The 27960-nt window shown below is 48.5% G+C and overlaps 1 protein-coding gene across 2 annotated transcripts in view; it reads left to right on the forward strand.

Annotated features, from left to right (window-relative positions):
• Positions 1 to 27960, forward strand: part of EIF1AD (eukaryotic translation initiation factor 1A domain containing) — a 505590-nt gene that overhangs the window by 63801 nt on the left and 413829 nt on the right. For both annotated transcript variants that reach the window (XM_069644800.1, XM_069644799.1), the window contains exon 3: positions 27323 to 27484. In XM_069644800.1, the coding sequence (XP_069500901.1) occupies positions 27398 to 27484 (87 nt within the window). In that variant the 5' untranslated portion in view covers positions 27323 to 27397. The remainder of the gene's footprint in view (positions 1 to 27322; positions 27485 to 27960) is intronic.

Genomic DNA, 27960 nt, shown 5'->3' on the forward strand with positions numbered 1-27960 from the left:
AATCAGGGAACAATAGTGCCCTCTACCTCCCCATGTAACACAGCAATCTTTCCAATTAAAAAAGGCAAAAGGGGGGAGTTGGAGGATGATCCAGGATATTGTTCCTCTAAACAACATTGTCCAGGCAGAATTTCCTGTAGTTCCAAACCCTGCAACGATGCTATGCAGCATCCCTAAGGAGGTGACCCACTTCACTGTGGTAGATCTTAAAAATGCTGCCTTTTCCATACCACCACACCCTGATTCGCTGTACCTCGCTGCGTTTACAGATGAGGGAATGATTGGGGAATATCCAAGTGTCCAGTACCATCATTTAGTATGTTGACGATTTGCTGGTGTGCAGTGACAGGGAACAGCAGTGCAGGAAGGATTCTATCACCCTCCTGCAGCTACTGACGTACAAGAAACTGCAATATTGTCTCCAAGAAGTGCTCTATTTGGGTCAATTGATATCTGTTCACAGGGAAAGAATTATACCTGATCGTTCCGCTTCAGTGCGCAACACTCCCCAGTCAAAAAATGTCAGCGATGCAAATATTTTTAGGGGTGTGTAATTACTGTATGGCATGGATTCTAGATTATGCAGCGTACACCAGGCACTTGTTATAGGGCCTTAAAGAGGCCCAAAAGAATGACCATAAGATTGCATGTACGGAGGACATGCTCACCAACTTAAATGCTCTAAAAGAAGTGATCTCCACTACCCCATCGCTGGCCACTCCTGATTACATGCAAGAGTTCTATCTCTTTTCCCATTCAAATGGCCAATTGATGACTGCAATACTGACGCAACAGTGCATTATGGGCCACAGACTGCTAGATTCTGTGATGCAGGGCCAGTTCCCATGCAAACAAACGCTTGCTGCATCTGCATTTGCGATTGAGAAGAGCTCCACAATTGTTATGGGGTGTTTTGTAACACTGTGCATGGGGGCACACAGTGTTCACCATTTTGGAGTGGTCCAAATTAACTTTGACCGCGCAGCGGGCGTCTCCATATGAAATCAACCTGTCCATCCCCAACATTTATATCGTGAGGTGTAAAATTGTGACTCTTGCTACCTTTATAACCGAGCAGTGCACTGAGAAAAACCTTGTAGCACATGATTGTGTAACTTGTGAGGGGGAGGAGGATGATTTCCCGAAGGCAAGGGAAAGCCCATTTAGAAGGGCTTTTAGTTGATGGGTCAGCAACTATCGACCCAAGCTCAGGCTTGAGGCATACTGGGGCGACCGTAGTACACCTTATGGACAGATTATACGAGGTATTTGTGCAAAATAAATTACCCACAAACTATTCGGCCCAAGCAGCATAGCTTATAATGCTCATTGAGGTGCTTCTAGCGTCTCAAGGGTGCAGTGTCGCCATCTATTCTGATTCGGTTTACGTCAGCACCACAGTGCACGCTGGGCTGGCACAGTGGACGAGGAGAGGATTTAGGAACCAGGACGGGTCCCCAGTACAACATGCAGCACTGTTAGATAAACGAATTGATGCACTATCCCAACCATCCTTGACAGTGGTCGTGAAATGCACCGCCCATACTAACAATACAGACGAGGTCTCACTCAGTAATGCTGCTGCGGACGCGGCAGCCAAGCAACTGCCTATTTGCTGCTGCAGAGTGTTTCTGAGAACCCATTGGTAGTGCAGAGTAGGGAACAACTGCGAGACTCTTAGAATTCCTTACAGATTGCACAATTAACCGAATTGCAGCGACAAGCCCCCTCTAGGAGAAAGAATTGTAGTTGAAGAGGGAATGTACGCAATCCCCTATTGATTTATTGTGGTGACCAGAAACCTCGGGCAAAGCGGTTATGCCGTACGAATTGCTGCTGGTCACGTTCGACCAGCTGCATCACCATTCCCACATATCCAAGCAACACATTGCTGCAAATATACAGGACTGATTTGTCCCTAATCTGCAGGAGGCAATAACTAAAATGGTCATCAACTGTACCAACTGTCAGAGTTACAATACTGGTCTCACTTTACGAAGTATCCGAGGGACACTGCCGAGCCCTACTGGGCCATTCTGTGAGTTACATATTGACTCTGCGGACATGGGCGAAAGGTGTAACGGATCCCACTACTTGATAGTTGTTGTGTGTCCTTGCTCACAGTGGGTGGAGGTTGGTCCTTGTGCACACCCTGATGTGAAATGTGCAGCCATGTTTGTAGTGAGAAAGGTCTTTCCCCGATGGGATGTGTGTAATTTGAACGTCCGCCAGTTGAACGAGCCTAGATATAACAGCTCCTTTTGAGGTTGTTTATGCTACTCCTTTTGCGATAAAGGTTTGTGAATTAACATTTGAATGGATTGTGTCCTCCAACATATTCCACATCTTTGACATGTAATGCCCACAGCTGTGTAGTTCAGAAACTTTTTCGGCAGAGGGCGTCCTGCGTCGATGGCATCGGGTCGATGTCCCTCGAAGGCCTCCGTCGAGGGCAACGTCACCGGATATTATAAATAGGATGCACGGCGCCTGTAGCCTCAGTTCCGTTTTTTCCGCAAACGTGTTTGCTTCAGAGACTCTGCACACCTTGTGTATTCCTCGTGAATGTCTTCTTCTTCAACCCCTCCGACTCTGTGGTCTGGCTTCAAGACTTGCCGGGATTGCAAGTCAAAAATGTCGATTACCGACCGGCATTTGTTTGTGGTGCTTGGGTGAGAGCCACGACACTGACGACTGTTCCAAATGCCAGTCGCTGACTGGTAAGGCCTTGCGGGAGCTTCAGGTAGGTAGGGGTTCAAAACCCAGTAAGTCCCGTAAATCCGAGGGTATGTCCACTGGCGATTCGAGGGGTGACTCTCTGCGTCGGAAGGAGTCCCGGGGGTCTCGGTCCCGGAGTGGTTCCCACCATTCGTCGTCCTCGTCTCGGCATTCTAGGAAGTGCCGTCACCGGTCGCCTTCCCCTTCCTCCTCAGAGAATGGCGCCTCAAGGAAAGTGGCTTGTCCCAATAAAACCACTCCCTCCAATCTCCCCATCTCTTCCCAAGCTCGTAACTTAGGCGTTCTCTTTGACTCCTCTCTTTTCTTCTCCCAGCACATTTCACTCACCTCTCGCACTTGTCGATACCACCTCTACAATATTCGCAAAATCCGTCCCTCTCTCACTTTCCATGCTGCCAAACTCCTAATCTCCTCTCTCATCTTTTCTCGCCTCTTCTATTGCTCCTCTCTTCTCTTTGGACTACCAGCATCTCATCTTGCCCCCCTTAAATCCATCTACCACTCTGCTGTTCGCACCCTTTGTCTCCTCACCTCCGTGACTCCATCTCTACCTCGCTCTCTTACCTTGGCTGGCTACCATTTCACTCACAGCTAAAACTTTACTTTCTCTGCCTTGTCTTTAAATCCCTCCATGGTCTTGCTCCTCCTTATCTCTCCTCCCTTCTCTCCTTCTACTCCCCCTCCCGTTCCCTTCGCTCTGCTGACCACTTCCTTCTCACCGTACCTCCATCCCCCTGTGCTTCCTCCCGTTTCCGCTCCTTCCAACTCCTTGCACCCCTACCCTGGAACTCACTCCCTCTCACTATCCGCTCCTCTACGTCCTTCCCCTCTTTCCGCACTTCCCTTAAATCTCTCCTTCTCTATTCTCCTCCCTGAAACCTCCCCCTCTACCCTCTCTACTTCCCCCCTCTTTCTTCCCCTTGATTTTCCTCTCCCCTCTCCTACCCTCCTCTCTCTCTCTTCAATTTCCCTCTTCTAACTCTCCTCCACGCCCTCCCCCACCCACCTAATCCCACTCCCTATTCCCTCTCCCCTTCAGTCAATTGCTCTTGTCACTGTTTTATCGAATGATTCATGATATAATTTTGCTTCATCTGTTACATTGTTGATGTTATTATGTATGATGTTGTTCCACTGAACAGCGCCTTGGTGTAAAGCGCTCTATAAATCAAATCAAATCAAATCCTCAACCCCGGAGGAATGGGCTGCCTTTAGGGAGCAGCTGTTGGCGATTTTCCAATCACAGGGCACAGTTCCGTCCGCGCCTTCTGACGAAGCCGGCAAGGAACGGTCTTGATCCGTGGCTCGTGCGCCTTTGGGCTCGGGTCCTCACGCGATCCTCATCGGGAACCTTCGAGGTCCCGTTCGGACAAGGCTCAGGATGGTCGCAAGAGATGTGCTTCCAGGTCTCGATCCTCATCCCCAGCGAGACCGCAGAAACCTGCTAAGGGCTCGAGGTCGGCGGCGACTCCATCGGCGCTGTATCCGTCGGATACGGACGTCGAAGCTTTGCCTTCATATCAGCCGTCGGCGCCCTTGTCAAAGCCGTCGACGCCCTGGACGCGGAAGCCATTGGCGCTCTTGACGCTGTCGGGGCCTTTTTGGCTGAAATTTACCGTCGGAGATCCCTGGTACTGAAGGGCCCCTAGGGGACCCTTGCGTATGGAAACAAGGCACAATCACCACACACGAACTGATACTCCAGATTCTGGAGAGGAGCGCCTGCTACCTTTTTTTGACATATTTCTAAGGAACTTGGGGTTGGTCACCCTAAGTTACATGGGGACAACCAGACGTGGACTCCCTGCTCACTGTGCTCAGAGAGGCGCAGCTTCACCACACTGATGAGGCCCAACAAGGCTGAAACACGTGTATGGGGTTGCTGTTGGTACTGTTGTTCAGAGAGGAATTGCCATAGCATTTCGGTGCTGGACTGCCCATGTGGGCGGGACAAAGACTGATAAGAAAATGGATATTTCCCATCTGTGAAAGGTACAGTGAGCAAAAAGCGTGTGCTGCAAACTCTCATCTCAGAACAGGTTATCATGCCTTGTTCTTTCTGGAGAGGAGCGCCTGATACCTTTTTTTGACACCTTCAGACATTTATTTAGCAACAGTTTGCAATTTCATGAGCCTGCAGACACAATTCTTTGTTATAAGAACACACTGCTTCTGTTCTCCGCAAGCAAGCTGCGTGCAGGGGAGAGACACATTCCAGGCCTCGCTATCTCCTAGTTTCTATTCGGGTACTGGGGGTCAACTCACTCTCCAGGGCTCTACGGGGCTCAGGAAAGGGGGGCCGCAAAGAAGAGCATAATTAAAGCCATTTATTGTTCTCTTCTAACATTTCTACTGTATTAGCGAGACTAGCTGGCACCTGTGTACTGATTAAGTACCTCGTTGCTTACTTTCAAGGACTTGTGAGGGAGGAGACCGGGCATTTCTGTCTGGGTTGCCGTGTTATGTTTCAACAAGTCTCTCGCGGCCTTGCACTATGCATGAACAATAATGTACTAGTGGAGCAGAATAAGTCTTCAGCAAAGCAGTTTTAACAGAAAGCAAAAGGCAAATTGTTAGAAAACAAAATGGCGATTTCAGTCACTTCCAAATGGCCGCACTTTAGTCAAGCTTATGGCTATGTATTTCTAATATTAAACACATGAGGCAATTTGTCTTCGGCCAACAAAGTATATTGCCTCCATCATTGAGAGGTGTCTATTTTTCTGGACTGACAAACCCTCCTTGCCAAACGCCTCATCCGTATATTGCATCCTCTTCCGACCAAGTATCTGATTCTGAATTTTGCATACTACTGGTCTCCTCCTCATTGTCATCAATATTGATTGACATGAATTCTTTTACTGTCTTCAATTCATCTTTACCGTGAGTACCTGATTTAGTAGTGCTCTTTTTTTCAACCATCTGTACACACTCCTTGCTTATTTCAGTACACACTATGGGTAAGCAGTGTATGCAACAGCAACATGTCATGAATATTCCTAGCACTGCTACTAGGATCGCAAATAATTTCCATCCCGATGAGCGTAATACCTCCCAGACCCAGGAGCTTATGTTCAATTCCCAACTTCATTCAGGGGGGTGGAGGTCGGAGCTTAAAACGTGCAATTTTCTTATCGCTTTGAAAATCGTAGGGGAGGAGTCGCTTATGAATACGCAACACGCTGATCCCACGATTTTACAAACTCCCCCACGATCAACCTGGATTACATCAAGAGCCATTCAATTTTGGAGTGTCATCAATCTAATTCCCTTTTCCTCTAATGTCATATTGTATAATATATCTGTAGTTCCATTTATTGTTTTCTCTAATATTCTGGACAGTTGTCTTATATTATAGGAGTTTATTGCTTGGCCCCAAAATGGTATAAATGATTTTGCTATGTCCTCTGCGATCAAACCTCCTTCCTCATTTCGCGTGGTCTTGACCTGGCCAATTTTGCTATATCTGCTGGTCTTGAAAGGAATACCCCCGGGAACAAAAATCCCAAGTAACAAGTACCTCCCCAGTTTCTAGGTAACCAGGGATACGCTTTTCCTCCATATATAAAATAAATAGGATCACCTACATAAACTGGCTGTACTTCCTTATCAAGGAATGCTATATTCATACATCTAGTGAATGTCCCCACCGAATAGGAACCCTTTTTTCCTCAGGCAGAAGGGGACAGAGCGTGGACTGTAATTTACTGTATAAGAGGGGGGCCCTGTATCTTTATTTCCTTCTGGGTTCATATGAAATGTGATTACAGATGATTTATAAGGCACAAATAATCTGTTTTGTGGCATCACTACTGGTGTGATCAGTTGTGCTTTGTGAAATATAGAACAACCTACAGGTTTCATAATAATTTCTTCGAATTCATTCATATTTGTTCTATCTAATTGACCAGTTTCACTTTCGTTCCATTTCCCATAATATAATGCACTCAAGGATGCGTAACGTGCAGAACTCAATGGCAACGGCTGCACATACCAACCAATTCCCTTCCCACCATGCTGTGGCAAGTGGGCACATACCCAGCAATTATTCTTTCTCAATATTGAGTGAGTCATATTCATTATTAGCAGTAATGTGTTATTCCCATAACCTTCCCTGTGTCTTTCTTCCATTGGAAACAGGCAAGAGTACTTCCAAGGGGTGTATTTCTTCTAAATACCATAACACCAATACTGTTATTATTGGGGCTAATATACTCATTACGCACATGACTATCGTTAAGATCAGCATACAAGTTTTTCGGCAATTTCTTTTGTGCAACCTTCCAGTCTCTATATTTAACTCATTATCAGCAGTGGTGCAGGAGGGGGCAAAAGCTGGTTCTGGCATTTTTCTCTCGTTTTTCTTCTTCTCTAACAATGTTCGTCGTGAATATCTCTTATCGTTGCACTTGTTCGAATGTCAATAGGTTCGGTAGATGTCAACAGTCTGTTCTGCCAGTTCTTAGCAGCCTGGATTGCTATACGTTGGGCAAGATCTTTGTGCATCTGCACATTTGCTCAAAACTCCAGAGCAGTTATCAATTGCCTTCGTACCATGTGAGCCCCTTTTGTCTGTAAGGGGTGATCAGCACATGGATTTTTGTAGCACCGAGGAGCCTCGCTCTTGGGCTGTCCGATTTGCACAACTCTCACGCCGCTCTCCTCTAGGCCTCTGGTTCTTGCTTCATCCGCAATAGGAAACGGAGGCAACAAAGATCAAAAGAAATGAAGATTTAATCACTCCTTCTTCCAGTTCCGTAAATTATACCGCCTTGCTCCTGGTATCGTGTGATCAATGAATAGTGTGGGTGCACTTCCGGACTCAGCTTGCGGCGCAATGACAGATGATGGTGGGCACCAAAGAGATGATGCGGGTTTCGTTTCAGGCTGCCGCGCAATGTGAGATGGTGGGCGCCAAATTGGTACACGTTTTGTGTCGGCCAGCAATGATGCAGCTTCTGCTGGACAACGTTGGGGCACTCTTTGCCCTTCCTCTTTTATAGCAGTCTTTTCAGGCTTCGTTCCAGGCTTTGTTTCAGGATCGGACAGATTTTGCGGCAAAGAACTGGCAACAGTTTCTTTCATATCTGGGACCACTGTCTCTTTCTGGTCGTCTCGATCAAGCAGCTTTTCAGACGGTGATGGGACCTTTTTAGCGTGCGTTGCGTCTATCCACGCTTTCCTTCCGTCCACACGGATGGCGGTCTGCGTTGTTAAAAGTACCTGGTAGGGTCCACGCCATCTGGGTGCAAGTGATGTTTTTCTCTCAAAATTCTTGATCAGAACCCATTCTCCGGGTTCCAGTGGATGCCCCGGACCAGTGTATCTGATTGGTAGAGCCTCCTGCACCTGCTGATGAATCAAACGCAATTTTTGAATTAACAGATTACAATAAATGCTGAGCACAGGATATTCAATCTCCTTTAGCCGTTTTGGCTGCGGTGCACACCAAACATTCGCCGGCCTCCCCATCACTATCTCGTATGGGGAGAGCCCAGTTCTTGCCTGCACAGATGTGCGCATGCACAGTAACGCTAGCGGTAATGCGTCTACACAGCTCAACTTGTTCCCTGCACAAATTTTGCTTATTTTGGCCTGTAAAATGCCGTTGTGGCGTTCAATAAGACCGGCACTCATGGGGTGTCTAGAACAATGGAATCTCTTGTCAATCTGGAGACCTGCGCAAATCTGTAGTATTACTGCACCCACAAAATGCGGACCATTATCTGACCATATGACGCGGGGCAGACCAAACCGGGAGAAATACTCCTTCAACATTACTTTTGCAGTGCTCATCACGGTGAAGTCTTTTAATGGATATGCTTCCACCCACTTACTGAATGCACATATAACCACTAGGACATACTTCAAGTTTTGGCATCCCTCCATCTCTATGAAATCAAAATGGATTACCTCAAATGGCATAGAGGGAGGGCCGAAACTGCCTGTTGGAGTCACCGTTCCTTTCCCCACATTGTGTTGTAGGCACGTGATGCAATTTTGGACCAGCCTCTCAGCATTTTTCTTTATGTATGTGTTCTCCCATACTGTAGCTAGATGCTGAACTATTTTTGTGGTACAAATGTGTGTAGGGCTATGGGCCATTGTGACCATTGCAGTTACATAAGAGTTGGGCAGCATCTAATTTTTACTTTTTTTAATCTACCCAGCAACCTTCTAGATCTAATTCAGCAGAGCCCTCAGCCCACCCCCGTATTTCATCAGCAGTGGCCTCTGCCTGCATATCTTTGACAGTAGCAGTTCCATTTTCTATCATGCACGGCACCTCCTCCTGCGACTGTACTGTCAACATTTTGGTATTCTATTCAGTGGCAGTTTTCTTCACAATCCTGTCTGCAAATGTGTTTCCCTCTCCCACTTTACATGTTACTTTTTTATGCGCCTCGCATTTCACTATTGCTAGGCGCTTCGGACACGTAAGTGCAGACAGTAATCGTACAATCGAAGGGCCATGTTGAATCCGGGCTCCATGTGATGTCAAGAAACCCCTTTCAGCCCAAAGTCGGCCAAAATTGTGAACTACGCCAAAGGCGGATTGGCTGTCAGTGTATATGTTTACACTCAGATTTTCAGAAATCTCACAGGCTCTTGTTAAAGCTATTATCTCCGTGGCTTCTGCAGAGTTTTAGGGGATTATTTTACTCTCTACAATATGCTTCAACATAGTGATAGCATAGGCAGCAGTTGATGCGCCATCAGGTAATTTAAAACAGGAGCCGTCACAAAACAGTTCTCCATCTGGCTCTTTTTGTGGGGTATCTGTTAAATCAATTCTTCCTTTCGTTTCTTCCTCAGTAACCATTAAGCAATCATGGCGAGGTGATTCATTCTCACCTAGTTCTTCCGTGGGCAGTGGCATTAATTCTGCAGGATTCAAAGCGCTACACCTCATAATTTGGATGTGTGGCGCAAAAAGGACAATTTCGTATCTAGTCAATCTAGCAGAGGTGAGGTGTTGCGTCTGCGTTCTATTTAATAGAACGTGTATGGCATGTGGCACCATCAAAACTAAGGTGTGCCCCAATACCATTCCTTCGGTTTGTTTCACCTACGCAGCAGCCGCTGCAACAGCTCGCAAACAGCGTGGTAGTGCGTGCGCTACCGGGTCCACGCGGAAGAAAAATAGCTGCATGGCCTATTTCTTCCACCTTGTTCCTGTGTCAAAAAAGCCAACGCACAGCCTTCACTCTCGTGCACAAACAATCTGAAATTATTTTCATAATTCGGTGTGCCCAAAACTGGAGCAGAACACAATGCAGTTTTGAGCAGATCAAATGCTTTGACATTCTTCATTCCACTGCAAAGGCATCACAACATCCTTCTTCGTCAATGCCACCATTGGCTTCACAATCAATGCAAAGTTTACAATCCACTGTCGGCAATAGGAAGCCATGCCTATTATAGCTCTGACTCCTTTCTGTGTCGTTGGAATAGGCATACCAGAAATACTCTCTATCCTTTTCAGGGTCAGCCTTCTCCCCTCTCTCGAAAGTAGGCAGCCCAAATAAGCCACCTCCTTTCGAGAATATTGGAATTTCTTTAAGCTTGCTTTGTGGCCATGCGCTGCTAAATCTGTCAATAATAAAACAGTAATTTTTTTACGAATTTCCTCTATCAGCAGCGATTAATAGGTCATCTATATACTGTAACAATACACAACCTGTTGGTAATTCTAGCATATCTAGCTGTTCTTTCAATGCTCTGCTGTAAATACTCGGACTCTCTTTGTAGCCCTGTGGAATGCGCTTGAATGTAAATGATCGTCCTCCTAATGTGAAGGCAAACAGATGTGTACTGGAATACTGAAGAAGGCATTTTTCAAGTCAATAACACTAAAGTACTCTGCCGAGGCAGGAATCATTGTCAAAATTGTGGTGACGTCTGGAACCAATGGGAATTGAGGATCTACTACCTTGTTTAGTGTGCGCAGATCAATTATGAAACAATATGGTGCCTCATTACCTCCTTTCTTATACACCGGGAGAATGGGGCTGTTACATGTATTGCCTGTAATCTCTTCAATCGTCCCCAATTTTACCAAATCGGAAACGATACTTTTCAATCCTTTCTCTCCTTCTGCTGAAATTTTGTACTGTGGAATACGCGGTAACGTTACTCCTTCTTTTAGAGCAATTTTTTCTGCCTCTATCTTCAAGCATCCCACATCATTGTCATTCATCGCCCATATACAAGTTGGCACTTCACTCAATTCTCCTGGCAAAGGTTTGGACAGAAACTCGGATACTGGCACATTCTGTGGCGAAATTGTCAACAACACTCCATCCGGAGTGCAATGGATAACTGCACTCAGTTTTTTCAATAGATTTAACCCCAAAAGGTTTTCCCCACAATTTTCTGTTAAGAGAAATGGACAATATTCAGTGAATGGACCTAATGTTACTGCTACTGGATTGATCACTGGGGTACCTGCAAACCCTACTGAAATATTTCTTCGCCCTGACAGTGGTATTTCTGGAACCAAGTGATGGGCTATCGAGCACTTTTGCGCTCCTCCTGAATTCATACATCGAAGCTAGCGTTGACGTTTCATCATTCCCGTTTATATACATCTCTGCCTGTTCTTGCAACTCTCGTTTTCTCTCCTTGCTGATCGCACTATGGGTCACTCTGGCGCATCCACTTTGTCCGGTCCCCTCTCTCCTTTCAATGAGTTCAAGTTCTGTTATTGGAGGGGCGGATGGGACAGAAACAATCTCTTGGGAGGGAGGTGCGGATGGGACAAAAGGAACGGGAAGTGACTGTTGCAGCGCTGGCTGGCTAATGGGAGGCGCTGATTGCGTGGTCTGTGGCTGTGCTGGGATTTGATCAGTAGGGAGGGGCTGAGCAATAGTCACTGGCGTGGTCTTTTTAGTCTCTCTCTTTGGGCCTCGCTTTATATCAGTCAATATTTTGTTTATCAATTCATCTGATGAATGCAACTCTTGTTGTGGGTATATTTTATCTCTACTCAACTGATCACGTCTATTCGATTTTCTCAAACTATCATTCCACTCCTCCTCCTGTTTTTCTTTCTCTCTTTCTGCCTTCGATTTATGCCTGCGCGCGCTCCTCTCCCTACTTTTCCAACGAAGCATAGCTTCCCTTCTACAGTCCCTAGGGATATCAAATGCTGCAGGACGTGTTTTCTTTTTCATCAACACCTTCTCCAAGTAATCTATCCTCATAATCTCAAAACTCCCGTGATTCGGCCACTGCAGATCTTCCTCTTTTCTGGTTGCCTATGCCAATTCTCACAAAACATTATCGCCCCTACACCATACTTCACATACATCTCATATGCCGGCGACCCCTTGGGTTGCGCGACCTGGGCAGTTTCCAAAGATTGTCTACCGCAGCGGAAAAATCCTGCTAAGGTAGAAAATACACGAGGCATGTTTTAACCTTACCCTCGGCTAATCAACCTTACACTGGGTGTTTGATTTTGCAAAATCAACTCTCAACCAATATCAGGGTTACTTTGAATCGGGGCACGACTCACCTGATCAGTCAAATCGTCTTTCAAGACGCGATTCGTCCGTATACTGACGCAACCAATAATCATCGTGTCTGCGTATCTTGGCTCACTCTGACTCGTTTCGAGACCCTCGCCTCCTTGTTCTCTGGCCGGGCACGTCGATCAGGGATCAGTTGTGTGCAGATCTGCAAAGGAGTCTCATCACTTTCACAGGGGCGCCCCGAACACGTCTTGATCCTGTTCTCTCCACCTTCCTTATTTTACAACGTACACGATGGAACAAGTGAGGGAGGGTCCCTATTCGGGCGCTATCTTGAAGGGGCCCCTAGGGGACCCTCGCGTATGGAAACAAGGCACAATCACCACACACAAACTGATACACCAGACACGAGGTTGTATTCCCAAAAGCTAGGGTTTATTGCAAAGCAAATATTCACAGTTGGCCAACTGGGTCTCACGCCCCGCGACGTGTGTTTCCAGACTACGGGGGATGCAAGAGAGTGAGAATCGTACAACATTTACATATATACAAAACAGGCATCTCACAATCAGTGGTGACACATTCAATACCGCCCATAATGTATTTCCTTTGAATTGGGTACTATGATTGACAATTGTGACGCGTAAGACACCTTCAGACATTTATTTAGCAACAGTTTGCAATTTCATGAGCCTGCAGACACAATTCTTTGTTATAAGAACACACTGCTTCTGTTCTCTGCAAGCAAGCTGCGTGCAGAAGAGAGACACATTCCAGGCCTCGCTATCTCCTAGTTTCTATTCGTGTACTGGGGGTCAACTCGCTCTCCAGGGCTCTACGGGGCTCAGGAAAGGGGGGCCGCAAAGAAGAGCATAATTCAAGCCATTTAATGTTCGCTTCTAACATTTCTACTGTATTAGCGAGACTAGCTGGCACCTGTGTACTGATTAAGTGCCTCGTTGCTTACTTTCAAGGACTTGTGAGGGAGGAGACCGGGCATTTCTGTCTGAGTTGCCGTGTTATGTTTCAACATGTCTCTCGCGGCCTGGCACTATGCATGAACAATAATGTACTAGTGGAGCAGAATAAGTCTTCAGCAAAGCAGTTTTAACAGAAAGCAAAAGGCAAATCGTTAGAAAACAAAATGGCGATTTCAGCCACTTCAAAATGGCCGCACTTGAGTCAAGCTTATGGCTATGTATTTCTAATACTAAACACATGAGGCGATTGGTCTTCGGCCAACAAAGTATATTACCTCCATCATTGAGGGGTGTCTATTTTTCTGGACTGACAGTACTGTGGATGCTCCCAGGAAGGCTACTTCCAAGTCTGTTAGGCCTGTTATGGACTACAGACCCTCGGCTGTTCCGAAACAAGACTTTTACCTCCCCCTGGATGGCATCTATGAGGAGGAGGAGAGGCCAGATTTGAAATTTGACCCTATTGAGCCTGATGTAGCTCCTGTCTTCCCTGGGGACAGTCAGTTGGAGGAGTTGAGGCAAACTCTTCATGATGCCAGCGGTTTGGACACTTCTCCGGAAGAGGAATTTGGCAGGCCTGGGGCTCATGCTGAGTGGTCCTACAGTAGGCTCATGGCTAGGGTCACGGAGTATCTGGGATGGTCCAGTCCTCCTGAAGCTTTTGTGCAGGATGATCTAACAGACATTTTAGATCAAGGTCCGCCCTCTGATCCGGTATTACCTTTTCATCTGACATTACAGAAAATGGTGGCGGCTGCTTGGAAGTCACCGGAATCTCTTCCGGCTGTTAACAAATCGTTAACCAAAAAATACCGCCCTTCTGGTAGCGACCCCAGCTACCTTTCATCTCACCCCACTCCCGAGAGTTTGGTGATTCAGGCGCCTACGGCCACCTCGAGGCAGGCGGCATACCCTAGGATCCCTCCTGATGGGGACGACAAACGCTTCGACGGTTGGGCACGCAAGGATTATGGTGTTGAAATCTGCCAACTCCACTTGTGCCTGGCAAGACTTTCACACACTATGTGGAATTGTTTCTCTTGCGGCTGAGCATAGTCACGAAGGGGAAGAAAGGGATGGGTTCCTTGCTCTCGTGCAAGATGGCAAGGATGCCATGTGTGAATCCCTTCAGTCGGGTTTGGACACGGCTGACAGTGTTAGCTGGTCCATGGCCTCGAGCACCATTATAGGCAGGTTTGCGTGGTTGCGGAAGTCGGGTTTTGCTCTGGATGTGCAAGCCCGTCTTTTGAACATGCCCTTTGATGGTGCGCATTTGTTTGGCAGCAAGGCTGACGAGAGTCTTGAGAGGTTTCAGACCTCAAAAGCTGCTGCTAAGTCTTTGAGCGCAGCTGTGCGTCAACCTCCGCCTTTTCGTCGTAGGAGACCGCAGCGGAGGGGAGGTTCTTTTCGTTACTACTTCTCCTTTGGTAGAACGAGAGGAGCCGCCAGTCAAAGGGGTCCGCGAAAAAGTACCCGTGGTGGTCGGGGAAATAGAGGTGCCAAAGCCGCTCTGGCAGCTGCCTCTTTACCTTCAGGCTCTGCCGCAGCCGCTCCCAAACAGTCATGAGGCCATGTCCCATGGTTCGCCGGTTGGGGGCAGACTGTCTCAGCATCTCGAAGAATGGTGAGCCATTACTTCGGATGCATGGGTTCTGGATACAATAGCCCACGGCTACTGCCTTCCCTTCCTTCAGCAGCCTCACGACAATCCACCGGGGAATCTCTCTTTGAAGCTTCCAGATCTGCTCCTTGTGCAGGAATTCTTGACCCTGTTAGAGAAAGATGCCTGTAGCGGAAAAGGAACAAGGGTTGGTATTCCCCATATTTTTTTATTCCAAAGAAAGACGGAGGGTTGAGTCCCATCCTGGATTTACGTTGGTTGAACACACTTCTCAGGAAGGACACGTTCAAGATGGTTACTCTTTCTGAAGTCCTCCAGGCTCTTCAACTTCAGGTTTGGTTGGTGTCTCTGGACCTACAGGATGCTTACTTTCATGTGCCGATTCATCCCAAACACAGAAAGTACCTGAGGTTTGCGGCTGGCGACTCGCACTTTCAGTTTCGGGTCCAGCCATTTGGATTGACCTCCGCCCCGAGCTAATGGTGGTGGTGGCAGCCTATGAAGGGGGATTCACGTCTAACCCTACCTGGACGACTGGCTGATCCGTGCGCACTCCCCCGAGCAGGCATTGGCTCACCTCGGTCTCACCTGCTGCTCCCTCCACAAGCTGGGCTTCGCCCTCAATTTCAAGAAGTCACATCTGACACCTTCCCAACAGCTCCAGTATATCGGGGCTGTGTTGGACACGTCCTTGGAAGTGTTCTCCTCCCAAGGTAAGGGCTCATCACATTGTGCAGATGGTGAACAAGTTTCAACATGCCCAGAGTCTCCCGGCTTTCGAATTCTTAAGGTTGCTCGGCCTCATGGCATCCTGCATTTTTCTGGTGTCAGAAGCCCGGCTGAGGATGAGATCCCTGCAGTGGATCCTCAAGATGCAGTGGTTGCAGTTCTCGGGCAAGGTGTCAGATCCCGTTCATATTCCACTCTCGGTGTCCCAGGATCTTCTGGGGTGGGCCAACGAGGGGAACCTGATGAAGGGGGAGCCATTTTGGCAACCATGGCCGGAGGTGACTGTACTGATTGACACTTCCCTCACAGGATGGGGAGCTCATGCCAAGGACTTGACCGCCAGCGGTGGTTGGTCTCCGTCGGAGTCCAAACTCCACATCAACCTGTTAGAGCTGAGGGATAGCAGGCTGGCCCTGAAGGCTTTTCTACCGTCTGTGCGGGGGAAGAGTGTCCTGATCATGACGAACAACACAGTGGCCATGCATTACCTCAACAAAAAGGGGGGGGGGTTTGGTCATTCCCGTTGTGTAGAGAGGCGATGCAGCTCTGGTTCTGGGTAATTCAGCAGGAAATGTCACTCTCGGCAGTTCATCTGGCCGGAGAAGACAATGCGGCGGCAGATTCTCTGAGCAGGCAGAGCACAATCTCTAACGAGTGGGAGTTGGCTCAGGAAGTCCTTCTGGAGATCTTCGTCCTTCTGGTTCTCCATCCAGCGGTCCGGACCCTCAACCTTCACGCTTGGTATCTGAAAGGTTGAGGTATAAGCATTGGCATCTCCCGGATGACGTGATGGAGGTGTTGCTTTCGGCCAGGCGGCCAGCAACAAAATCCCTGTACCGTTGCCGTTGGCGTAAGTTCTGCGACTGGTGCAGAGGACAAAATGTTGATCCTTTTCAGTGTTCCATTCCCATGGTTTTGTCTTTCTTGCTTTCTTTGGCCAATAGGGGCCTTCAAGTGGGTACCATTAAAGGTTACCTGGCGGCGCTGTCTATCTTCAAGCGCTCGTCTGAAGAATGTTCTTACTTTAATATTCCTTTAATTTCCCATTTTCTTAAAGGCCTCACTAATCTGTTCCCGCCGTCCCCTTTCCAGGTGCCGGTTTGGGATCTGAATTTGGTTTTGAAATACCTTATGGGTGCTCCGTTTGAACCTTTGCACTCTTGTCCTTTGAGGTTATTGTCTTTCAAGACAGTGTTCTTGGTTGCAGTTTCTTCCGCTCGCAGGGTGAGTGAATTGCAGGCACTTTCATCTAAGCCGCCCTTTTCTGTGTCCCACAAGGATAGGGTGGTACTGAGGGTACATCCATCCTTTCTTCCTAAGGTAGTGTCTGAATTTCATTTGAACCAGAAAGTGGTTCTGCCTTCTTTCTATCCTCCTCCTCATCCTGTTAAGGAAGAGGAGCGACTCCATAGGTTGAGCTTTTATATTTCTTTAATGTCCAGGGTCTGGGTGGACGATCAACTCTTTGTGGGGTATGCTGGTCACCGATTGGGCCAGGCTGTTACAAAACAGACCTTATCCAGGTGGATTATCCTCACCATTACTGAATGTTACCGTTTGGCGGGCAAGGACGCTCCTGCTTATTCCACTAGGGGCGTGGCTACTTCCACAGCCCTGCAGAGGGGTGTTCCTATTCGGAATATGTGTGATGCCGCCACATGGGCTTCTATCCACAACTTTGTTAAACATTACTCCCTTGATACACTTCATGGTCAAATATGGCCTTTGGTAAGGCGGTGCTTTCTTCTACAATCTGATGTGGTACTCTAAATTCATTCCCTCCTCCCTTTACTGGTACTGCTTTGGGAGTCTGTCAAAGATGTGGAATACGTTGGAGGAAACAATCCATTAGAAGAACAAGTTACTTACCAACTGGTAACGTTCTTTTGATTGGATGTTCCTCCAACGTATTCCTCATCGCCCTCCCAGCCTGCCCCTCTGGAGAATTTCCTATGTTTCTGCAAGGCTATGTGCACTCAAGCAGGCATTGGATATGTACATGGCACATGTTATGGAAGAAAAAAACATAACATCCGGTGACGTCGCCCTCGACAGAGGCCTTCGAGGGACATCGACCCAATGCCATCGACGCAGGACGCCCTCTGCCGAAAAAGTTTCCGAAATACACAGCTGTGGACATTACATGTCAAAGATGTGGAATACGTTGGAGGAACATCCAATCGAAAGAACGTTACCAGTTGCTAAGTAACTTGTTCTTCTGGGTGCATTTATCTGATGTTCGCAAAGCACCCCAGGCCACACTCCCGGTCCAAACGCAGTAAAGTACTAAAAAGTGCATGTTAAGTTTCTGCTAAGTAATACCTCTTCTCCAGGTGAAAATTCTATAGAACGGTCAGCTACAGATTGATTGCTGCTGTCTCCCCGATGTGTTTTTGACCTCACAAAAAAGAAATTCTTAAAACAAAGAAAGGGTTCTACAACAAGCATACCTCTGTGATTTAAAAAAAACGCTGCTAGACATTGTTTACACTCGGAGCTCTCTTTCTATCTCTCATACTGTTGTTTTTCTCTATTGTTTCCCTCTCTATTATCTCAGATTTATTCTTTGGTATGGATGTACATGGGTCCAACAACTCCATCTATAAAAAGCAACTTTCTCAAAGATCCTCTTCTAACTGTGTTTTTCACACACGTACATATGTGTAATACATTGGGCAGCTGGTATATTTGCTATTTCTAGGTTTGGACTCAGCATTTATCTAGGATATAGTTTTATATGGAGTAGTGATATAAAAAGGGGGGATAGGAAATGCAACGAGTATTAACGGAGCGTTTACTAATGGCTCTGTGTGATCTTCAACATATGACAATGTTGCAAATGTTATTGCAAATATAACTAACTCAAATAATGCTGTGGCCCATGGTACACAGCTTGATGAATTTCTCAATGATACCCTTGTCACCCAGCAACGTATGACGAGTTTTGCAAATTTGCTCATGCTTTCATTATTTCCTATTGTGTTGTCCAACATTATTGTAAATGGCACTTTCTTTCCTAGTGTTTCACATTTTGGTGTATCGAAATGTTTGAAAAGGCAAATGATAAGTGTTAAATACGACCAATGCCAAGGACTTGGGTTGGACACGATAGAAGATGTGCACCATTTCAGAATTAAGTAATAGTTGTTACACAGACATGAGTTCAGTGGGGAAAATGTAAGTTAATGGAAGCTGTTACGTGTGCTCCTTGATTCCACACTCGTCAGAAGCTCCCAAGGTATTAATGCCACAGGAAATTCCGATTGTGGAGGTTCAATGTTTACTACATGTGACATTGTGCAGACTGAAAAGCACTTTCCGGCATGAAGCATACGACTAGAAGTGGCGGACCCTGATCAACTAAAACCCCAAGAGTGTGCATTGCTTGCCAATACCGTATCTTAAGTTGGAAGGTGTCAAGTTTGTGGCAAGCAGAGGGCAAAAACTACAATGAGCTGCATGGCAGGAGGACTAGTAGGATTTGGAGAACAAGTCATAGACCAAGTGAACAGTGTATGCAGCAGATATTGGAATGAGCAAGTGGCAAAACTCACATGGAACGTGGCAATGGGGAAACCAGTGAAAGTGCAAAAGCAGGAAGAATACGAATTTTGCTTTTACAATGAAGGGATCATCCTTGTGGGGGTCAATAGTAGGTGCAACAAATCATTATATATTCCAGATCTCAAAAAAGACAGCCGTCGTGATGGATAACTACTGGGTGTGCAGCCAGCAGGCATTTCTGCACCTCCTGCAATCATGGAGGGGCACCTGCTTGCTGTCCTTGTTGCACTCAGAGCTCCTGGTGGTCCCTGAAGAACTTCTGACAGTGGGACCAGGTGGATTGTCGGTTCACACAATTACACCAGGGTCTGGCATCCCCACCACTGTGCCACTGCAGAAGCATATATTTCACATCCTGCCAGCAAAGGAGAAATGTATAGTTACCATAGTGACTAACGTACTCTTAGTCCATAGTCCCCTTTCCTCCATACTGTATGGGCGTCCCTTGCGAGGGACGGGAGACGGAACCTTTTTCACCAGAAAAAAACCTTCTTCCCCTTTAAATATACAGGCGCGCAGGGGCGCGGCCCTGTGAGCATGCGTTTGCCTGACTCCACCCACCGGGGCGCCACTCCTCAGTCCCCATTGATGCATCGACAAAACGTAACATTGGCTAATGACTCCAGTGTTATTAGGGGGGAGGAAGGTGGGACGTATGAAGGAAAGGACTATTGACTAAGAGTATGTTAGTCACTACGTCCTGTCCCCTTTCCTCCATACTGTATGGGTGATTACAACTGAATGTAGCCCTAGGGTGGTGAGGAGACCCTCCTTAAGAAAACAAGTTCCTTAGAATCACCTGTCCGAAGGCCGCGTCTGACCTAGAGGCGGCATCCAAACAGTAATGCTTACGGAAAGCCGAAGGGGTGGCCCAAGTGGCCGCCTTGCTGATGACCTGCCACGGGACATGCCATTGGAATACAATGGCTGTGGCCTTGGCTCTGACAGCGTGGGCATGAATGTTTATGGCAATGGCTTGTGCTGCCTCTCTTAGGCCTCCTTGATGGCTAAAACCATCCACCTTGCTATGGAGGCCTTGGAAGCCTGATAACCGGGCCTTGGCCCACCGAATGTGACAAACCGGGCGGGAAGTCCTTGGTCCTGTCCAGATAGTATTTCAGAGCGTGTCTAACAGTGCAAGACCCTCTGAGGCTCATCCTTGGGGTTGGCAAAGAAATTGGGTAAGACTATCTCCTCATTAAGATGGAAAGAGGAAAGATGGAAAGAGGAGGCTACCTTGGGCAGGAGCGCAGGGTGTGTTCGAAGGACCACCTTCTCCTTGTGAAAGGTTGTGTAGGGCTCTGATGCCACCAGAGCCTGTATCTCGCTCACTCTGCGAGCCGAGGTGAGGCCCACCCGCAGAGCTGTCTTAATTGTGACCAACCTAACGTCCGCGGACGCCATTGGCTCGAAAGGTTTGTGGGACAAGGCGCCCAACACTTCATTGAGGTCCCACACGGGGTGTGGCTTCTTTATAGGCAGGTAGTCTGTGGAGGCCCACCAAATGTCACTTGACCAGCGGGTTGGAGGAGAAGAATATGCCTTTCTCCGAATTCCTGTAAGCCCCTGTGGCTGCCAAATAGGTGCGGCATGTGTCCACCTGTATGCCAGTGTGGACAAGGTGCACCGAGAAGGAGCGAACGTTGTCCAAAGTGCACCAGACCATTTCCTTTTCTATTTGCTCCTAGTAGCCTTGCTTCTAGCGCCCTGAATGATCTCTAGGTTAGCCTGAGGGAGGCTTGAGTGTCTCTGCGTGACCTGCTCAGGAACCACGCTGCGAGGCCTAGCTTGTGAGGGCCGGGGTGGACTATTCTGCCCCACCCTGCTGTGACAGGAGATGAGCTGGGCCCAGTGGTAGGTGAATAGGTGGCCTGTCCGAAAGGCTGAGGAGCTCGGAGAACCACGGTCTCAGAATGATGCTGAGGTGACAAAACTCCTTTATCTTGCAGATCACCCTGTGGAGCAGGGGTGTGGGTGGGAAGGCGTACACGTCATGCCGTTCCACTGTATCTGGAATGCGTCAGTCAGGGAGCCGGGGCCCTGACCTTGCCACGAGGCAAACTTCTGGCATTTCCTGTTGTCCAATGCGGCAAACAGATCCACCTGGGGGATAGCTATGAGGTAGATCTTGTCTCCAGTGCCCATTCCCACATGCTGATCGCTAGGTTGCACAGTGGAGGGGACTTGGTACCCCCCTGCTTGTTGACGTAGTACATGCTGGTGGAGTTGTCCGTCTGGATAAGTACTACCTTGCCTCCGATGAGAGGAAGGAAGGCTTTGAGAGCCATCCAGATGGCCTTTAGCTCCAGCCAGTTGATGTGGGACTCCTATCCCTGCCGAGTCCAGACTCCATGGACGCTGTGGCTGCCTAGATTGGCGCCCCAGCCCTCTAGGGAAGAGTCCGTAGTAATGGTGACCTGAGGGACCGGCTGCCGGAAGGGCTTGCCCATCCTCAGGTCGAAGTCTGCGGACCACCTCGTGAGGTCCGAGCGGAGAAAAGGAGGGAGGCTGACCAGCTCTGCTTGGGAGCCCTTCTCCTGATTCCATGAGGATGCAAAGTGCAGCTGTAATCGCCTCATCCTGAGTTTTGTGTGGGGTACGGCAAGTAGAACCGCTGCCATTATACCCAAGTGTTGGTATCACCAGGCCGAGATCACTGCCCTGGAGAGGAAGTGAGCTGTGGCTCTCTTGATGACAAAGTTCTTGTCCTCTGAGGGAAAGACTCTTTGAGCTTGTGTCCCAGATGAGGCCCTGGAAGGTCAGCTTCTGCGTAGGCTGCAGCCGAGACTGCTTGCTGTTGATAATGAACCCCAGGTCGCGGAGAGTGTTCATTAGCACGGACGAGGTATGGAGAACCGTGTCTGGGGATGTGGCCCTGACGAGCCAGTCGTACAGGTACGGGTAGACGTGGTGGCCCTCGGACCCTGTGGAGGGCTGTCAATGCATTCATTAACCTGGTAAACACCCTGTGGGCTGAGCTGAGGCCAAAGGGTAGCACCTTGTATTGGAAGTGGCAGCCCATGATCCTGAACTGTAGAAAGGAACAATGAGGTTGTCAAATCGGGACGTGTAGATGGGCGTCCTTCAGATCCAGGGAGCACATCCAGTGTCTCTGCAATGAGTGCTGGTGTAACCATCTTGAATTTTTGCAGAGGAAGGGAGAGGTTGAGGGTGGAAAGGTCCAACACAACTCTCAGGCCAGCCTGGTTCTTCTTCTGTATGTCGAAAATCCTGGAATAAAAGCCCAGGTCTCTGTGGGAGGTTGGGACTTCCTCCACTGCCTGGCTCTTGAGGAGCGAGCGGATCTCTGCCAACAGAGTTGCTGTCCCAATCTGTGAAGAGGAGAGGGGAATAGGGAGGAGAGGAAGTGACAGGTAGGCAGTACCCTGTGGGGACTATGGATAGGATGCAGGGGTCTGAAAAATTCTGGTGCCAAAATTGCACATGAAAGGCAAGCCTGCCCCCCACTGGAGACACGTGGACCCGAAAGGAACGTGTCATGCCTTCTTTCCCTCTGAGGCTGTTGCAGAGGAGGGGGATTGGAAAAAGCCCATGCCCTCCTACCCCTTTTATCGTTTCCTTCGGTGCTGACTCGGAGAACGGTTAGGTTGTCTAGACCTCCGTTCTTGGAAGCCCCGGAACCGGCCAAATGCCCTCCCCTTGTCGGAGCATTGATGTAACTGGGTGTACGCCTTGGGCGTGGCCTTAGTAAGAATAGATAAAGACTTCTCGGTTTGTGAACTGTTCTTTTTTTTTTATCTAATTCCTCATCCGTGGTGGAGTGGAAGAGGTCACTACCCTCGAAAAGAAGGTCCAATATGTGTTCCCGGACATCGGGGTTAAACTTGGTAGCGTGTTCCCGGACATCGGGGTTAAACTTGGTAGCCCAGAGCCAGGTCGTCCTTCTCATGTCGGTGGTGATGCAGACGGCCTGACAAGAGGTATCGATGTGGGCCACAGTGGACTCCATGACGTCCTGCGCTACCAGCCTGGCTTCTCCTAGGCCCGCCTTGAAGCCTGCCTGGCTCTGGCCCGGAAGTTACAGGAGGAACTTTATTTCCCACCAAAACCGTTGATTAACGGTTGCCAGCATGGCGTCCACGTTGGATTGACGCAGGTGCAAGGAGGTGTTAGAGTAGAGCTTTTTCCTGTACGCCTCCAAAATCTTCTCTTCCTTGCCTAGCAGCGTCGAGGACGAGCTGGCCGATGACGACTGAGGCTTAGAATAGAGTGACGCTGCAGCGATCACCGAGGAGTGTGGGCTTTGGATGGGCCGAAAGCAAGAGTGTAGCCCCCTCCATCTGCCTCTCCTTGGCGTTGAGGCTTTGATTCACAGGCTGGGCTGAGTGTGGCTTGAGCCACCCCTTTTTGGCCAGGGCAACAACGTCTTTCTCCATCGGGATCCCCGTTCTGGTAGGGGGTTTTAGGGTGAGGACTTCTGCCAAGACCCTCTCCTCGGGCTGTTCAAACTCGGTCTGTGGAAGGCCCAAATATTCTGCCAAACCTGCAAGGCATTCAAGGAAGGCCCTGGCGGAAGACAGCGTGTCGGGGTCCTCCTCCTCATCTGTGTCCACACGAGTGTCCGGAGGGTCCGAAGCGGCAGGTGGAGTACTGGGCGCTGTGGGATGTGGTGTGGAAACCGGAGCCGGTGGCTGGTGCGGAGGCTGGTGCGGAACCGCCTGAACTGTGGGAGGTGCTGGTATGGGCAACAGGGGCTGCACTGGGGCCGCACTGGGGCCTGAGGTGCCGGAGCCATTTGAGAAATGACTATGGGTGCCAGTGGAGTGACCGGGGGGGAGCATGTCCCTGATAGCATCCCGAAGGATGGCCCCCATTTGAGGGGTCTTCATCAGCGATAGGAACCTCTCGAAGAACCGGTCTTCAGAGGCTGAAGAGGTGGCAGGAGATATTGACTGGGTGGCTGACGGCTGCTGGGGCCGGGGCACACTCTGCCTGGGGTGCAGTGGATAATTGCCCTGCGCTGCTGATGGATAGGCTGTAGGCCACGTACCTGGTTGACACCAGTACCACCTTGCGACTCGTTCCGCGGCCTGCTCCGTTAATAGGTGTGGCACTGGACAAGCTGCCATCTTGCCTGGTGTGGCAGCCATCTTGTCGAGCCGCCTGTCGAGTGCCTGGCTCACTGGGCCCAGCCTCGCCCAAGACGCTTGGTGTTGGAACAGGAGGTCTACCCTGCACCTCAGGACGAGGCCTGGAGGGCGTATCGCCCTCGGCAGAACTGCCGGTAGGGCTGCATATAGGTGCCCCCTCGGACATAATGCCGGTACTAGGGCTTTTCCCCTCGGGTGTAACCCTGGTAAAAGAACCTTGTGGTTCCTCAGCACTGATACCGGAAGGATCCGGAGACCCCTCGGCCGTAAGGCCAGTAGCTGGACTAGCCTCGGTACATGTGCTGGTGCGAGAACCTGAAAGGTTCCTCCCGCTCGGGCGCTTCCTTTCGAAGGAGTCGCCCTTACGGGGTGCGATATTAAATAGAGGCCTTGTCCTTGGCCTCGAACAATGTTTGGCGAAGACATTGAGGTCCTCCGCAGGTGACTTCTGGAAGAGCTCCGTCCACTGAGCTAGCCTGTTCAGTGCACGTGTGGTCAGTGCGTTGCACGCAGAACAGCCTTCCCAGCCGTGGTCGGGGCCAAGGCAGTTGAGGCAAGGAGCGTGGAGATCCGACGTAGGGAAAAGCACCTCGCAGGCTGGACACCTGCTGAAGCCCGCTGAAGTCGACATGATGCAGAAAATGGTTATCTTACCAATATAAAAGGGCCCTTGCACGTTCTCGGCACTTGTATGCAAACATAAGCCGGCATACAAAAGACTGACTGGTTTGACAACCTTTTTTCTTGGGCACCATCCTGGGTGGAGGCGATCATGAAGATGTTGGTTCCTGTGGTCGTGTTCGTATTGGTAATATTCTGGACTTACCAGCTGAGACCTCGGTGTTGTGCCCAAGCAGTACCCAGCAGTGCAATGATGATAGTTTCAATTGGGGTACAGGAGGCACCTCGTGTTAAAAAAGATAGCACAGTTCAGACTGACAATCCAAACAAGCCACACATGGTTGCGATAAAGCAATGTATTCACCCCCAGGTACCACCACAGTTCCCCCACCTGACCCCGGGAACTACACAGAACACTGGGTAGATTCAGCAGTGTTTGTGTGTGTGTGTGCAATATGTGCAATATGCATAGGCAGGGGAAAGTTTACGGTTCGTATGTAAGGCATGGGTACCAAAGGAAGGATACCCTCCATATTTGGAAGCTGAAAGAAGGTGTGAAAAGGGCAACGGGCTCACATGGGAGTTTGTTAATGTAGTATTAATGAAAGGGGGAATGTTAGGAAGGAGGGACGATCGTCCCAGGCCCCCCAGCGCTTTCGGGTGAGGCAAAGCACTGGAAATGTGCACTAGGGACTCGGGAGTGGACAGGGAGAAGGGGGGGGTGACAAACACTATAGCAGAAGGAGGATGGGGGATGTTTCTTTTGGTCCAGCGAACATGGGGAGCCAAAACGCCATCTTGCATAGTAGCAGCCATATTGGAATCGAGGCCAAACTTTGTGCTGCGGCCAGGGTCGCAGCCCCCACCCACACACATAGAAATAAAGTGTATATCTGCGGGAATAGGTTGTAGCTTGGTAACGGGTGAGAAAGGCTAGAGCTGCAGAGGTTCATAGACCCTTCATTGTCTCATGTTGCCAACATTTCCTATCTCAAAGGGAATGCGCCCTGCAAGGCCACAAGGGGGTTGAGAGCTTTCTGTGAAAAGCAATCCCACAAGGAGGAGGGGACGGGCCTCCGACCTTTCCTGTCCCAGCTCTAAGTAATAGCACAAGTCCCAAGACCCCCAGCATTCCAAGGTACCAGTCAGTCCCAGACCACCAACCATAAAACTGTTATACCCCCAATTGATAGAAAAGAACTGAAAACGAGCATCAGTTGCCTTCCCCATAGGTCGCGTGATTTGTGCTTTGAGGTGCTGGGAGGGATAAAACCACATAGCTAAAACGCAGGTGAGGAACTTTGGTTGGGCGCCAACATGTCTTCAATCAAGCTGTAGTTTGTTAGAAGCGATGGCCTCGAAGTATCCTCTTAGCCCATGTCTGCAGTACCAGGTGCATAGAAGGTCAGAGATGGAGCCAGTATTGTTTTTCTTCAAATTATTGCCACTTAGTTGAAACTTTATGCCTGATGACGTGCAAGGAGGAGCCCACGTGAAAGAAGATGGGCCAACTGGGCTGGGACCAATGGCCTGGCATCCCCTATGCCGCAGGTAGCATATTTATAGGGTCGCACCAATGGATTTGTACAACGGATTTGTACATTATGGCCCTTATTCACAGAAAGTTTTCCAATGGGCTGTTGCCATTCTAAAACGCTTCAGTGAATTAGGCCCTATGTAACTTACGTCACTGACGCTGTATGCCTTCATAAAGTGTTGTTTGTACCGTTCCCGGCAGAACATTTTGTGGCAGCAAAGTCCTTTGCTGGTGCATATTTCTATTTTTGTGGAAATAAAACTTGTTTTCCTTGCAAGAGGTGTGCTGGGCCTTTTTTCCCTAGTCGGTTGTATTTTTCTAGGTGTAAGCATTGAGGAGCTTCTCTACTTCTTTTCAATCCGTGTTCTCCTGCGATTTGTACCATTTTTTGCTTTCTTTCATCAAGGGTCCCTTTGAGTATGCAACTTGCACACACACAACCTTACCAATCCTTTCCTTTAGAGATGCTGAGTCACTGTTTAAGAACTATGACTACAGTAGGATTTGGTGATCTCTCTGTAAGTTCAGGGGTTGGTCACATTCACACAGACAAATTATCAAATCATCCTTGGCGGTTTGTCTTGCATGTTCTTTTTAATTCAGCATTTCACCTTTTCTAGTGTCTTTTGCCTATGCATTTATCTCCCGATTTTTATTTTGCCTTATGTTCCCCCTGTAGCCTTTACACTGAAGGTTCCAGTCACGCATTCCAGTCCTTATCTCGTTCTGGTACATAGGCATTGACCTGTCTTGTTGCACCTTCGAAACCCCCATCCCGCCCACTGCTTCCCTGCTGTGCCATTAGTGCCCTTAGTCTAGTATATGATACACTTTTATGCCTCTTGAATTTCTTTGTGAATGCTCTGTGTGGCGGCCTCTGACACATTTCACTAATGGGTTCTACTGCTCCTAAATGGTCGTTTGCACATGTTTTGTGTTTTCAGATTTGCTAAAGGTGCATTTATTGCTGAATCAGACCAGCAGGAAACACCATCCAAGAGAACTGAAGTGGGCGTAGCATGTCCCAAGCTACCAAACGGAAACATGTGGTGAAAGAAGTGATGGAGGACTTTGTTGTACCATCTGAGCAGCAACAGATTGTCAGGGTGAGTTAATCTGGCATTATGTAGCAGGTACCAAATGCAGCTGATAGTATAGTTGGTGTTAGAATAACACTCTAGGTAAGCAGAAACTGGCAGCAGGCACTTTGGGGGTGGGCAACATGGCAGTGGTGAGACATGCAATTAAATGTAGCATGGCAGTTGGAGACTAATTTGGGGGTTTGTGTGGCTACAGAAGGAAGGGAAGTCATATACTTGAAATTCAAGTTTAAAACATAACAATAAATACACATGGGTTCTCTACATTTGTCCAGTTCATATCGCAAATAAGCAATATTTTGGAGACCTAAAGTGCTGCTTTCCTTTCTTGTACATATTTTTGAATAAGGCACAATTTGTCAACATGGACCCCATAGATTATCCCTGACTCTTCTCATTCAATCAGCCCACTGAAACATTTTATTTATTTTATTTACAAAAATGTATATGGCGCATTAGATGAAATCACGGTACAAACAATG

Source organism: Ambystoma mexicanum, chromosome 2p (genome assembly GCF_040938575.1).
Source record: "Ambystoma mexicanum isolate Mex_15411 chromosome 2p, UKY_AmexF1_1, whole genome shotgun sequence".
In the NCBI taxonomy this organism is placed as follows: domain Eukaryota; kingdom Metazoa; phylum Chordata; class Amphibia; order Caudata; family Ambystomatidae; genus Ambystoma; species Ambystoma mexicanum.